General features: G+C 42.1%; 1 protein-coding gene across 1 annotated transcript in view; it reads left to right on the top strand.

Moving 5' to 3' along the window:
* The first annotated feature begins 1351 nt into the window (after window positions 1-1351).
* PLCG2 (phospholipase C gamma 2) overlaps window positions 1352-15389 on the top strand; it is a 58678-nt gene continuing 44640 nt past the window's right edge. The window contains exons 1-2 of the mRNA XM_084270214.1: window positions 1352-1452; window positions 6759-6994. Of these exons, the coding sequence (XP_084126340.1) occupies window positions 6799-6994 (196 nt within the window). The 5' untranslated portion in view covers window positions 1352-1452; window positions 6759-6798. The remainder of the gene's footprint in view (window positions 1453-6758; window positions 6995-15389) is intronic.

The following is a 15389-nucleotide window of genomic DNA, read 5'->3' as shown; positions in this document are numbered from 1 at the left end:
TCTTCAGTTCTGACCCAAGTAAGTCATACTTGTTTGATGCTTTTAACTGATAAAGGCTTCCTAGTTTGCTTTTGGGAAGTTTCACAAATTGCTCCTACAGCTTTTCTGCTCTTTCTGACCTAAGCATCTAGGCAGTATTGTTGCTGTTGGTATCGCAGAACTTTATGTTGCTGACCCATTCCAGGCATCTTTTTTTTTTTTTTCTGTAATTTCTGCACGTATATGTTGAAAGTATTAATCAGAGGTAAGTTTGGCCACTCTTCAACCATTTATAAAGCTGACTGAAATTATGGAAAACTTTTTTCCCTCTCAATAGATTAGATTAGATTCTACTCTGGTAAAAGGCACATCCTTTTCACTCCTTTGTGCCAGTTACCTGTGTTGAAAGGAGATATGAAGAGCTGTCTCTGCCACTCTACCTCAGTGTTTGGGAACCAGCATTTGGAACGCAGGTTCTGCTGTTGTAACACGGTGCGGCCCTCACAGAAATGGCCAAAAGCTTCCTCTGCATGGGGAATTCTTTTCCTTGCAAACACTGTACCATCCCCAGCTTTGGTTTTCAGGCATTTGTAGTCTTCTGAACGACTTGTTCCCTGTGATGACTTTGATATTCTGCCTGTGGATGTAGGAATTTTCTCCAGCTTTATCAAACAGGCCTGGGACAAGATCAATACCTCAAATTTCGTGGCAGTGTCTGGGCTTGGCCTGGAAACAGCACGTCATGTCATAGTAGTACTCTTTTGAATTCCAAACTGGGAAATATTTTTAGGATTTCCATTCATAAGCTGAGGTGTCTGCGATATGACGCAGTTTGCAGTGGATCCCGTAACGCGGGGTTTTTCAGTTTTAACTTGAACATGTAACTCTGGTGACAGTGAAGTTTTAAAGCCTTTTCCTAAACGCACCCTCTCGAGGGTGTTCGGTTTATTCAGTCATTCAGCGATCCTCGGCCGAGCTAGAGCAACGTCCCCTGACGGGCTGGTCACCCCTCGGTGGCTGGACAGCAGCCGCACAGCCCGCCCTGCCAGGAGGCGGTCACCGCGCCGCTCCTTCCCGCCTCAGGCGACGTCTGTGGTGGACGGGGGAGCGTGGCCGCGCCCCTGAGGCGACAGAGGCAGCAGGGAGCTCGCCCTGACACCAGCTGTCCCGCTAGCGACGGAGCGAGGCGTCCCGGGCGGCTGCGGCGCCGCTGAGGGAGCGCAGGCAAAGCCGACGCCGAGGAAGCGCGGGCAGAGCCCGCTGAGGGTGCTGAGGGGCCCTCCCGGCCTTGCGCGCCAGTAGGTGGCCGCGGAGGGTCACGTGACCCCCCCCCCCCCCCTTCTAGGGTACAGCAGAAGCAGAAGTGGAGAGCCCCGGAGAGGCGCGGCGGGACGCGGGGAGCTGAGGTGCCGACACCGGCAGCCGCCGCCGGCACGACGTCGCCGCGGGAGCCAGCTCCCCGCCGCTGCGCAGGTAAGGGCGTCCTCGCGGGCGTGGGGTGACCCGGCGGCGGGACGCCAGCTGCAGCGGTGAGGGGCGGCTGTATCGCCGGCTCGTCGTCTCTGCCTGGGCCCCAGCGTGCAGCAGGTGCCGCGGGGCTGGGACGGAGCAGCCGAGTCCTGCGAGGGTCTGACCTGGCGGGGACACGAGGAGAGGGGAGCGGAGGGGAGGAGAGGAGAGGACGGACGGCGTGAGGAGCTTGCGGAAAGGGCCGGCAGCCGGCGAGCTGGGCTGAGGGCGGGCCGTGCCCTGGGGCGGAGGGTACCTGGCTTGAAGGGGAGGAGGGAGCCGGCGGGTGCCTGAGGCCACCCTGCCACCCCGCACCTTGTTGGCCGGCCGGTCTCCTCGCAGGCCACCCTGTCGAAGAAGGAAGGAAACGTTCGCAGCGTCTGCCTGTGCCTGACAGCTGCCCCGCAACGCGCAGGGCTCTGCCCGGCTGTCAGGGCCCCGGCCTGGGCCCAGGACTGCAGTCCCCGCCGGGCCGTGGCAGGTGGGCAGCCGAGCTGCTGCCGTGCTCTTCCCCTGGCTTTCACCAGGCCACAGGACCCCGAGGGCAGCGGCTGCATTGGAAAGCTCCACGCCAAGAGCCGTGGCGTTGATTGCTATTAATTATTAGCGCTGTGGTACTGAGCTGGTGGCTGAAGTGACGTCTGAAGTGCATCGGAAGGCAGAGCTGGGGTAGAGGCTGCCACGTCCCAGTTGCCCGGAGCTCGCTGGAAGGCTTAGAAACTGACTGGAGTCAAACTTCGGATTGCACTTCTTGTTTGACCATGTGTGCCTGGAAAGCACCTGCTGTGCCATATGGGTGAAATTATAACAGAGTACGGGGTTCAGCGGTGCTTCTCTGGGATGTTCTTTGTTAGCCTGTGCGTTTATAGTTTGCCATCACAACAAGTTTTCTTTTCTTTCCTTGTTTTATCACAGAATTAAGACTGATCTTTAGATAAGAAGGGTTTATTTCTGAAACTGAAGTGCAGTAATGAAGTAAAGCTAATTATACAGGTTTTTGGACAGACTGAGTAGGGTTTTTTCGTTTGTTTTCACTTGGTTACTTGCAGTGAGTCTTTTTGATTTTTTTTTTCAGTCCAAATTAGTCAAGCTTTTCAATAAAATACAGTATAGAAACTACTTTTACACAAGCAGTAACAAATGGTCCCAATACAGCATGTGGTACAGGGCGCCATCAAAGTTTTGCTCCTATACTGCCTACAATCAAAGGGCTAGAGTCACGTATTGGTGTCTGTGTCTAAACTAAAGCTTATGATATTTTTTAGCTCACTTGTTGAATCATGTAAAGACCTTTCTGTTTTAGGCTTCAGTAATTCTTCAGTAGAAGAGCGGTAATGTTTCTGTTGCAGATAAAGATGTCTTGAGATAAAGATATCTTTAGAGATACCCAGATAATGGGATGTTGGGTGTCATTATGGAGTTTTAATGAGTGAATGGATAGAAATATTATTGATTCAAACAGTTGTGCAGTGATGGGTGTAAGAATGCCGAGGGGTACCTATGGGTGAGTGTAAGAAGACTCTTAATATTGAAAAGGTTAGGTCTAATATCAAGGTCTTCCACTATTTTTTGGGGGGTGGTCTAACATGTTTTACTGTTAGGAAGCTCTCTGTGGCATTATTCTTAAACTAGACCAGGTAGCCAAAACACTATAGAAGTTGGATTGATCAAATGTTACAATATTCTTTCCACCTTTTCTGAATAAGTAGATAACATCGTCCACAGTATTTTTCATAGTACGTTAAAAACTCGGCTTATGATTTAGGATATAAGTTAGACTAAAACACGCTTCACTCTGGTTTTGGAAGAAAGAGCTGCTTTAAAAGGGGAAGTCCAGTATATTATATTCAGCGGAAACTGTTTAAGAAGCCACCTCTGAGAGGCAGTTCCTTTGTACTAAGCGACTGATCTCTCAAAACCCCTCCTGCATCGCCTCATTAAATAGCTATGTTCAGATACTCCTTTTCATGTTGTTCTAAGTTGTGTTCTATTTTACAGCTAGACCTTGTACTGTAAAAGGTAGAACAGACATGCATTTTGTTGTAGTCTCTTGTAAAACTATGCTCATTTAAAAGTTGAGGTTTATATTATTGCAATGAAGGGTTACTAAAATGATTAAACCTTTGACGAAATCAGGGCATGTTCATTTTATTGCAATTCTTAATTAAAAGAGCAAAAAGACAGAATATATTTTTTTTTTGCCAGAAAACCAGACACTGTACAAAGATTTTATATTTTTATTTTCCCCTCCTGTCATTTCTGCTTATGAAAATCATTGTAGAAGGGATGCTGACTCTGGCTCCTTTGTTAAAGGCCAGTCCGTGATGATTTAAACGCTTATCTGATTAGTTCCAGGGAGTCCAAAAGGATCACTTCCATTCTGACTAAAATCTGCTGTTCCTGACAACCCTTAAAGTTGTTTGCTCCCTCTCAGTTGTAGGATTGGGGTGTATATATGTACTTTTAAGGATTACAAGGAAAGGGTAACTCCATTTTTCTTACTACAGTAACAAGCTTAGGCATATCAAACATGAAATAACCTGTATAATGCTTTGCACAACATGGAGTGAGATGTCACTCCTGCTGTAGAGCACTTCAGGTTTACTGTGGGCAATGTAGAAGAGGCCACCCTGCAGCTAAGAAGAGACTGTTTGCTTCTCTGCTAGGTTACCAAAAAAAAGTGTTTATTGAAGTGGTAGAATTTAAAAAGGGACTGGAAATATTGCACCGGACAGCTTCAAAGTCAGGCATTGCACTGACAGCAGTTGGTGACATGATGTTGAAAGACAGTTCTGTGGTATTAATGAGAACAAGCAGAAAAGAGCGCTGTTCAGTGAAGTACGGGTCAGGAGATAGTGGCATGGGGTGAGGGGGAGGAGGGCTGGAAGGGGAAGCGAGAAGTGCCATGGTCGAATTAGCTATCAACACGAAAACTGAAACTGCTTCTGATGGAGAGTAATGGACTGCGGAGAGAGGAAGAGAACCAGAGCTGATGCTGTGGCTGCATCTGCACAGAGATTCTTTAAACCTGTCCTGCTCAGGGATGTACTTAAGCCGGATGGTTGGGATTTGTGGCAGCAGCTCCTGCTGCTTATGTGAAAATGATACATTTGTTTCTTTGTTCATGGATGAAAGAGCGGGTTCCAGGGCATCCTGTTTGTAAATAATCCCGCTGAGGAGTAATCAGGCTTGTAATTAGCTTCTTTCTGCAGTGCTGTGTGGGAGACCAGAGGACAGCAACTTGCTAATAGTTACGACAGCTGCTGTGTATGCGTCTCTCTCTTGGCTGTTTTGTGCCAAGATGTGTCCCAAGCGTGTGCACACAAATACCTGCTGTCCGACATGTGAGTAAGGAAAAGCAGACCATGTAGGAAAAACACAGGCATGTTAAAAGTCCTCGAACCAAGACTTTTTAGACATAGCCAATGTTTGTTTCAGTATTTGAATTTACTCATATTTTCCCCTTATTTGCTTTACAGCTCTCAGAAAGAGTTAAGAGACCTATATGAGGATTTCAGCCAGAGTGTAAGAGTTCATGTGAGCTGATGTCATTATTTCATGTGTTAAAATATCTTGTCACCGGATTGCTAGGTTTCAATCACCAGCACCTCTTTGTTCCTCCTGATGTAATATCAAGAGGACAGCAACACTGGTTGCAGAGCCCTTGAGGCTTCTCAGATCTCAAGAGTTCTCTTCATGCAGCAAATTGATGTTTCTTTAGTAATACAGGGCAAGAAGAGCAAACCAGCTGCAGTTTGCTGTGGGGACAGCAGTTTTGTTACATGAAGATAACATGGGGAATATGAAAAAAAAAATAGCCTGGAAGAGTAGAAGGATTTTGAGGATGGTTCAAATCTGTTGCAAGTATCTCTTTTTCATGTAGTGATAACTAAATTGACAATACTTACAACAAAATGGTTTTCCAGATATTTCTTGCATTAGTGGAAATTAAATTATCCTCCGTTTCAAGAATGAAAGATTGAATTTACCGTTCATGTAAAGCTCATGAGGTTTTTATGGAACATAATTCTACAAATACTCTAAAACAGTAAAGAAATTCTTCTAGGAATGGTGATTTCTGATAGGAGCTACTTCTGGCTCTACGTCAGTTAGAGAAAATCTCCATGAGCAAAGGTTTAATAGTATCTCTATCTGTATAGTATACATAAAACCAGATCTGATGCTTGAAAGGAATCTGGGAAGATTAAAGTGCACATCTTAGGAGACTCATGAAATCATCAACCAAAGATAAATATTGTCAGAGTTTGAACTTTGTTTAAAGAAGTCCATCTTGCCTTGGGCCTACCAGTAACAGTTGCTATTTTCTGGGGAAAAAGTAGTATTGCTTTTTGAAGACTTCAGAGGTGCATTCTTACTTTTTAGTGTTATGAGGTGCTGTTTTGGTAAAAGAAAGTGCATTTGGACAGAGTATGTGGTGTATTATACCTACATTTACATTTGATGGCCATGCATAACTTACAAGTGATATACATCCTACAGAAAACCTGTTAGCTATTACAGAAGAAGATTCTATTCATAATTGTACTAGGTGCCATTTTTTGGCTAACTGTTCAAGAGTGGCTTGTGTAACTGTCCCAGCAACTTACCCTTCCCTGGAATTTATACTTTTTAAAAATTTACACTACTTTTTGATAAGTAAAGGGTATAGAAAATGTGGCAGAAAATGCTACAGCAGTAGATACCAAATATTGCTCTTTTGGAAGAGGTTTTTAAATTGTTCTGCTTTAGTTTGAACACGATTTTTTGTCTTGTTTCTGAGGTGTTCTTTGGTTTTATTTAGACATAAATACGCAAAATCATACAGGGAGTTATGCCTCTTAATGTGATTATTTTATGTATTTGGGTTAAATAGACCTGTATTGTGGTCTGGAACTCTGTGTACTTCTGCGTTATAAGGCTGAGGAAGCAGTTAGCTGTATGGTGCAACTAGAAGAAAGGCATTGCTCCTGCTGAGACATTTAGATCCTAATTCATTGTGTGCAGTAGCTGCTCCACCCAGCTCTTCATTTTTAATAGAATTTGGAGCAGTGTGTCTACCAAAGTGTCAGTGGTACCACACTCTGTCAAGACCGATCCTGCTTTCTTTCAGCATAAAATGGCAAGGATGCTGTTAATGTCAGCCACTTATCTGCCTTGTATTTGAATGGGCAGGAGTCTCTATTAGGTAGCTTTAATTTACACAAATACGATCAAGGAAATAAAAATGTTCTCCTAAATATTGAATTTTCTCTCTTTCTTTTTCTTTCCAGGACGCTGAAAAACATACAAGTTTGATTAAAAAAAATAAAAATGCCCAGAAAGAGTATAGACTATGGAGTGCTGCCGGAGTATGAGAAAAGCCAGATCAAAAGGACCTTGGAGTTGGGAACTGTAATGACAATATTCAGTCTTAAGAAGAGTAGTCCAGAAAGGAGGACTATTCAAGTCATAATGGAAACGAGGCAGGTAGCATGGAGCAAGACAGCTGACAAGATTGAAGGTTTCTGTGAGTATTTGCAAAGTGTACCTGAACTTGGAGTTAATAATAAATTGATGTAATTGTCAAATAGTGATTTAATGAGCATTTATTAACATAATGAGTTTTTGGTTGAAAAAAAAAATAGTAGCTTGTGGATAATAATCTGAATTGTTGCAATATAGGTGAAGGATCTTATGCAGCTTGTTATTTAGGTATCTAACACTACTTAAATATGATTAACACTCTTTTACCCTAAGTTCTGTTCTCAAAGTTTTAATCTTTGAATATAATGGTGCTTGTGTTATCTATGAATTGAGTACTGACCACTGTTTTCCATCATTAAACATCAAGATGGCTTGTAAATTCAAACAGTTAGTACTACTACCTCTATCTCCACAAAGAAAAATTCTCCAGAACTAAGGAAACCAAATTAAAATTTGTGTTTTCTTAGGAATTTGCTGTTTCAGGATAAAAGTAATTATTTAGGACCATTGTTGGAAAGTACCAGTGGCTTAGGAGGATGAAGCTGAGAGATGTAAGACATGGTTTCAGAGTTCTAAGTTGATATTGTCTCTTTAGTTCATATCCAAACTGACTAAACCCACTATTTATTACAAGGTTGGGAAATAGAAAGGGAGTGTAAACCTACATAGGACTGAAAATGCTATGGAGAGGAATCAAGTGAGTCTAATCTTCAGTTCTGTGGCTGATGTCAACCAAGCTCAGCCTGCATTTTTGGGGATTTGTGCAGCTTCTGTTAGTATAATGTAATTGCAGTGTTTCCCTAGGCTATATGATAACGTTTTATATTTATTATCAACATGCTTTTGCACAGGTGTTTGTCTTCAATAATGGAAGTAAATTGTTTACCTGAAATTGCCAAAATCATATATTGGTCAGCCTTAGCTAACATGAGAAGCTTGGAGTTGAGAAACTGGGATTATTTGGGAAAATAAATTATAATAAGAAATTGGAGTTTGGAGTTGGAGAGCTTGGAAGGCTGAGCAGGTGCATATTGTACTGTTTCAGTGCTATCCCATATACAGAGCAACTGTGCCTGGTAGCAGTTAGGCCAGGAGTGCAACAGTCAGGAGCCATGCTCCTGGTGCTCTGCCTGGATGTGGGTATGCACTACTGTGAGAGAATCAGGAAAGGAGGGGAATGGAGACTGTTGATTTGTGGATTTTTAGAAGGTGGTGAGTTTTTTTGGTTTGGTGGTTTGTTTGGGGGTTTTTTTGGTAGTACATACATAGTAAGTTAAAAATGCATTCAGCTTCCCTTCGTGCTCCTTACATACAAGTATTAAATCTCTGAGCTACTATTTTCATTGGATTCCTTGTGCATACTGGACCTGCAACTGGAAATTTAATGTAGTGTGATGAAAGACTTGTTGTCTGGAGGATGTTTTTATTATTGGTGATGAAAATATGGTCATATGCACTGTTCTGAGAAAAAGCAAACAGGTCTGGCCACCTTACCTAACAGGTACTCTGGAACATAATCTTGCTGTGCCCCAGTTTCTCATGTGGAAAATGAGGGTAATTCTCTCTTCCTATAATGACACATGTGGACAGGGGTTGGACTTGATAATCTCTTGAGGTCCCTTCCAGCCCCATCGATTCTATGATTCCCTACAATTCTGTGAATGTAAGTATATTACTGGTTCTAATATGCTCAGATCCTGAAGTGAAGTGTACAAAAAACCCCTAAAAATGTCGTGAGAGGAGATGAATAATTCAGTTAGGAGAGCATGGCTTGAATATGCTCAGCAAATAAAGCCTGGGGTTACACGCAGAGCAATAAGTTTAAAACAAAATAGAAAATGACTACTTAGTGGATGAAGGAGGCATTAGAGTCCTCTGGCAAAAACAACATGTGATCATGTAAAGATTTAGCATAACTATTTGCATAGAGGGGTCAAATTTAAAGCTGTACGTACTGTGCTTTAGAGATCTTGGGGTCAACTTGTGTTGTGCTTGACTTGTAGTCTTCTTTTATCATACCTTCCTGGGGGTGGTGTGTGTGTTTGTGGTAATACATCCTGATAATTAAATAGCTTGCTCTATGCGTAGATTTTAATACTCTTAAAAGAAGGTGAATATAACAAATTGACTCTTAAACCTGGATAATCCAGCAGGGTAATGACTTGCTTCCAGTTACTCAGGAAATCATTACTACACCAGGGAATGTAGCTGTTGTGATTTACCCAAAGGCCACCTGCTTCTTTCCCCCCAAATTTTAGAACTGTAGCATTTTTTAAATTGAGCAACACTTAAGTGACCTTTATAGTGATGGGAACTTTAGGCTTGAGAATATGTCGTACCCTAAAGCACAAATATGCAAAATAATGCTCTGTTGTCTTAAAAAAACAATGAATCTGCCCCAAACCAAGACATATTTTGCAGGCATTGTTTCAGAATATGATACAAGCAGTTACAATTTACTGTGAACTGTATCTGATCTTGAAATGAAAGTCACTGCAGCTTTAACTTGCTGACAGTGTTTTTGCTGAAGAGGAAGGAAACATTTTATTTATTTATTTAGTTATTTATTTAAATTTTGCTAATGCTTCTTTTGACTGGGACTCGGGATTCATTTCTGCTTGAGAGGTGGAAAAAAGTGGGAAAATTATGTATTTGAAGCTTTTGTATTTGCAACAGTTTTGGAATTGGCAGCTGTTTGTGTTTTAAATTGCATTACTTTTGCAAGGGTCCCTCTTATTAAAAACTTGTCAGCGTTTCTGTTTAGTATAGAGCAAAAGAGTTGCTAAGATTATGGGTGTTTCCTGCTCAGTGCAGATGTGTTTCTCTGGATGAGTAAGTACAATGGAGATACCTTTCTTTAGAAAATTCTTTCTAGACCCAAGCCTTCAGTGTGGTAATAAGTAAGGATATAGAAAGGATAGGACATCTGGTTTAAACAGTCTGTCTTCATTGTGTGTCTCAGAGTATGCAATGTCTGGAAACTAGAAATTCCACATTGACCTTCTGAAAGACTTGAGTCACCATACACTACAGGAATGTTCTAACATGAACTGAGAGAGGCCTCTGCAATTTTCCTCTAAATGAAAGAATTCAGGTTGTTTTTATCATTTAGGGAAGGATATGTGATTTCAGCAGTAGATTGTAAGGCCAAATTTTAAGCTGATACATATCAAGTAAGTCCCTTCACTTGAACAGGCAACTGGGGTTTTTGGTCACTTTATTTTTAGGTTGGAAGTTACTGTAATGCTGAGAATGATGCTACACAATATCTTAATTCTTCAAATACAGAGTCTTTCTCTAGCTTCTGTAAGTTCTAGATTGGAGAAGCAGCATTATGTAGCAGCTCTTCTACTAGTGCTTGTCCTCCCTGCCCACCTGCAAGAGAGGGGAAGGAGCAGCCCCATTAGTGTCTGCTCACACCCTTCCTGAGTCATCCTAATGATGTTCTTAACCAGTGTGTGAATGGTCTGTCTTTCCTGTGGAGCGGTGCAGCCAAGAGTTGTTCAAGTCAAGTGAGTTCTTAGATGGTGTTTCAATTTTCATGAGGTCAAGCTAGCAGTTGAGATTGTCCAAGCTAGCCAGACTTTTTGAAGGCGTCTCTGATTGTAAGGAGTCTCTGATCCTCTTGTACAACCTGTGTTTCTTGGGTTTACTGTGATTCTGCTCTTGTAAAATGTAATGCTCTGAAGACCCAAAGGTTAAGTGACTGTCTCATGTCTTTCTTTCTAGCCTGTAAAGTTATGAGGGACTGGTAAATGAGAAAAGCTAAATAAAATTTGTTCGTGTTTTCCATTTTGTGGGAGCTCCAAGTTTCCTTCTAGATGAAGGGGGAAGGATTCACAATGGAAAGAGAGGGGCTGCCCATCCTGGAGGGCTTTTCAGGTTTAGCGGAGACCAGGAAAGTTTTTAGTGCTGCTGCCCTTTTAGTCACCTGCGAAGACTACAGAATACCTTATGTATGCCTTTCCTACATCAGCTGGGTCCAACACAACCCTTTGTCCAAACTGAAATGGAAAGGAGGGAGCAATGCACCTTTGAGAAATGTTTTTGTCACAGATGTTTGGCATGCAGGGTTTCGTTAGCATGTTAAAATGAACACCAGCAACATGTGCTTCCTTATGTGGGCCTGCAGAGAGCTATGCAAATAGCTGAAGGAAGCAGGTCTGAGCTACATGTGATCGTGTTCACCCATGCTTGGGCTTCTTTAGTCATCTTGCTATTGTTCTATACATAGAGACATTTTAGATGCCCTAATAGGTCTAAGATCATCTGAGGGAAACACTTGCAGACACTGGCTACAAAATGTCGGAGCACTTTCTTCTGAGTCTTACCAATTAATGGCATTTCCTTGTGCTTTGCGTAGTCCTCACTTCAAACTGTTAAAGATAACCTAAAGTTTTGTAGGTGGCAGTGGGACTGCTCATGGGGCTCAGAATCTCAGCGCTGTTCCTAAGTTACCTAGGTCAGCAGTGACAAAAGATTGGTTTAACTTCTGATGGCAAATGTTTTTCCCTTGAGTTCTGTGGATTTTCTTTTTCTTCATCAGCCTTGCTCTTTGCATGTTGCAGTGTGGTATTAATACTTCATCAGATCAGCCATGCTTTGAAGCCACTGTGGTTTTGTTTTGGTGGTTTTTTTAATTCCCATTTATATTTTATATATCTTGCTATGCACACTAGCTCATGCTTCAGTAGAGCCTCATCACTGATTTCAGTAGGAGAAATACTCTCTGTTTCTTGGATGAGAAGTTTTGGTGAGTGTTGCAGAAGTACTGCCCCACTGACCCAGTGAAAGGTTAGTGACTGGGATGCAGAATGCACGGGGTCTTGGGGACTGAGGGTTATAAAGAGGAATGGTTTTTCTGACTGTGTGTGAAATAACTTTGAGGTGATATTTTCGCAGCCTAATATTAAGCAGATAACTTGCATGGTTAGTCTCACCTGTCTGCCCAGAAAGTCAGTTGGGAGAATGAAAGGCTCCTCTAGTGCAAAGTTTAGTTCCTGCTCTGAATTACTCTCTGCTAGAGTCTTTTTCTCTGGCCACTGACTATATAAAAAGCATAATAACACCAGCTTTCTAACTCTGAGGCGGTGTGGGGTTTTTGTGCTTTATTTCTTTCATCTATACAGCTGGCTTAAGTATGGGAGTTCGATTGCAAAGCACTGTAAGTGTAAAAATGTAGTTTGAACACGGAGAGGACTTTTGGGTGTAGAAGACAGCACAGAAATAAAGGAGCACTTTTTGCAGGGCCATGGGTCTCACACCCATGGCACTAGTTCTGAGCTGATGTCAGGTACCATTGCCAGGAAGAATAAGGAAATCTCTTAGAAGTCTGGGGTGGACCACAGTCTCTACCCACCACTTTTCCTTGCTGTAGCACAGCCGTAGAAGCTGCCTGGTGCTAGGGAAGGCATTTGGCAACTTTGTGTAGCAGGGGAAAGTGTGTGGTGAGGGAATGTGGTTTTCATTGAGTGCAAGTGGGTTCCAGTACGATTTGGCTATGGATCATTTACTCCTAGGTTTTACTGACCATTGTACATTCCATGGGTTTGCAATTTATGAACTGCAGATCTGGGTAACTGTAGTAGAGCTAAACCAGCCAGCCAGGCAAGCAACAGCCATGTGTTGCTTTACCAACGCATGAGGAAGGAGGCTTCAGTTTCCTTGTACAAAGGGAATTGATTTGCTTATGTAATTTATAATGGGTTCTTTTCTTGCAGAAAGTAATTTATACATACTAGATACCTGAGGCTGTGACTTACCACCATGATTTCTTGCAGCATCTCACTCAGTGCGTTTCTGGTGTGTATTTGTATTTCAAGGTTACCATTTACAACTGTGCATGGGTCTGCATGGTGGCCCATGTGTCACACACATCCTGTGTTGTTTGTCCCCACTTTAAACTGTCACAAGCTGGCCACACAATGGATGTGTGTTGTATATCCTTTGTACGTGTGGCATGTGAGGGTAACTTCTACCTCCACGTCAGCTACTCTGCTGCACTGTTTCTTTACTGGATACTAGATAGCCCACAAATAACCGTACTGTCACAGCTGAGGTAGCGGTGGAGGGAACTACAGGACAGCAGTGAAAGACAGAGGGCAAGGAAGAGTGGTCAAGAGTTAGTAGTGCTTGTAAATACTCTGCTAAGAGACAGTAAGTGCGACCGGCAGCTGGTGTTCGCTGGCTGTGAGTACGCTTCAATACTGCTGAATAAGGCCTCCCAAACGTCCTTGTATCTGTACACATTTACATGCATGTGAATAAATTAGGGCCCAAAAGGGTTATGGTATTTAAGCTTGTAGATCAAATAGGTGACAAGGTGTAAATCTCCAGGAGGCTGGTCCATAATGGATATTTCATTCTTTATCAGATGCAAAGTGCTTTAAGGACAATGTTAAGGGAAAGTTTGTGGTAACTAGCCTTTGGTTAGTCACTGGAAAATATGTGAGTTTCTTTGCACTCTTCCTTGAATCCTTGTGTGAAGTGATGATTCACAGCTAGGAAGCTTTATGCTCTGAGAAATCCATGATGCCTTTCTCGAATATGCAAGTGTGTGTTTCTCTGTAATACAAGCATACACATATCAAGGAAGATTGAGATCATAAGGTGATTTGTCTCTTTTTGATTACTGAGACTTTTTTGGTGGGTGTGTGAGGAGGTGACCTGCTTTTGTAAAATGATTTAAACTATATTGTAATCTCTTAATCTTTGGAACAGAAAGACCACCTGTCTTTTTTGGTGTTCTGGATTTATTGCAAAATACTCAAGAAAAATAGATCTAGTGACCATTCATTTGTGCATGCATGCAACAAGAAGTAGGTTTAAAGCATTGAAGGACCATGTCTAGGAAAAGCTTGTCTGTCTATCTATCTGTCTGTCTGTCTATCTATCTATCTACCTACCTACCTATAAGCTGCTGAAATGGTCTTTATGTAGACCAAGAGGTGTGGGTATAGATAAGGTTGAAAGAGAAAAAGGAGTAGATAAGTTAGTATTAATTTATTCTGAAAACTTTCTGTTTCTTAGAGGATGAAATACCTGTGTTTGGGAATGCCAGAGATGCAGACCTCTTGTCAATGTAATTGTCAGATTACAGGGCAGGGAAATAAAGGCTGCTTAAATTGAGGGCTTTGATGATAATGATTTGCCTCAGTGTGGTGGTTTTGCCTCAGCCTGCAGCTAAGCACTGGGCAGCCACTAGCTCACCCTTTACCCCTCAAGGGGATGAGGAGAATGGAAAAAAAAGAGATTTTTTTCTCCAGAGATGGAGACAGTTTAATAGGATAACAAAGGAGGAGAACAACAACAATAATAATAATGATGATGCACAAATGCAATTGCTCACCTCAACGGAAGGGAAAAAACCCAACAACACCACGATGTTCGAGCAGCAATCCCATTTCCCAGCTAGCTTCCCCAGTTATATCTGGAGCATGATATTGTGTGGTAGGGAACATCCCTCTGCCCGGTCTGGCTCAGCTGTCCTGGCTGTGCTCTCCCAGCTTCTTGTGCACCTGGCAGAGCCTGAGAACCTCAGAAGTCCTTCACTTGTGTAAACACTACAACTACCCAGCAACAACTAAAAACATGAGTGTGATATCAATGTTATTCTCATACTAAATCACTAGTTTCTGTACAATGTTACACCTGGATATTTAAGAATCAAAGCTCCCTGGAGAAGCAGTGCATCTGTAATATTGTCAGGTGGAAAACAGCATCAGATCAGGCTACATACAGTTCATAAGGTCAGCTGAAATGCAGGGATGTATAATTTAATGTAATGCATTTATGTATGTTGCTACAGGTGGTGCTGTTCTAGCTAATGTTTTGGTGTATTTTTTTTCAAAATCTTCATTGATGTATTTTACAAATTTTGTCCTGCAGCACATTATCTCTGAAGTTAAATGTTGTTAATTTTTCTTTTCAAATCTTTGCTAAAATGACCTGCCAAAGAGAGCAAACTTTGGTCTGTGCATCCTTTTGTCTCCCAGATACACTGGGAAACTTGCATGAATAGTCTCTTAGGTGTTAGTTTTTTAAAGTGACTGGAATTATTATTTTTTTCCCATACGTTAAACAGCTAAGTCATTTAATTAGTTGGGTTGCTAATGCCAATGTGAACTTCCTCTGTAGTGGAGAACTCTTTCCCTTTGGAGAAGATGGTATAAGCAATTAGAGCATCTACCTTTCTGGGAGAAGTGATGAGTATATAATCTGTTGAGGAGTGTGAAATTAGTGCTTCTTTTGGCTTGAATGTTAGACTCGACCTTGCTAGTTTCTAGGTTGTCTTTCTGTCTGAATTTCTGTACTCTTTCAGACATAAAGTAATAAATAAACATCTCTCACATTGAAAAACCCAAGTCCGTTTTCTTTCTCTTTTGTATTCTGAATACTGTTAAGGAACACTGCAAAAGCGAATCCATTTCTTGCTCTTT

The sequence above is a fragment of the Gallinula chloropus genome (genome assembly GCF_964237585.1).
Source record: "Gallinula chloropus genome assembly, chromosome: 13".
Classification (NCBI taxonomy): Eukaryota; Metazoa; Chordata; class Aves; order Gruiformes; family Rallidae; genus Gallinula; species Gallinula chloropus.
This window is presented reverse-complemented; position numbering and strand designations above follow the sequence as displayed.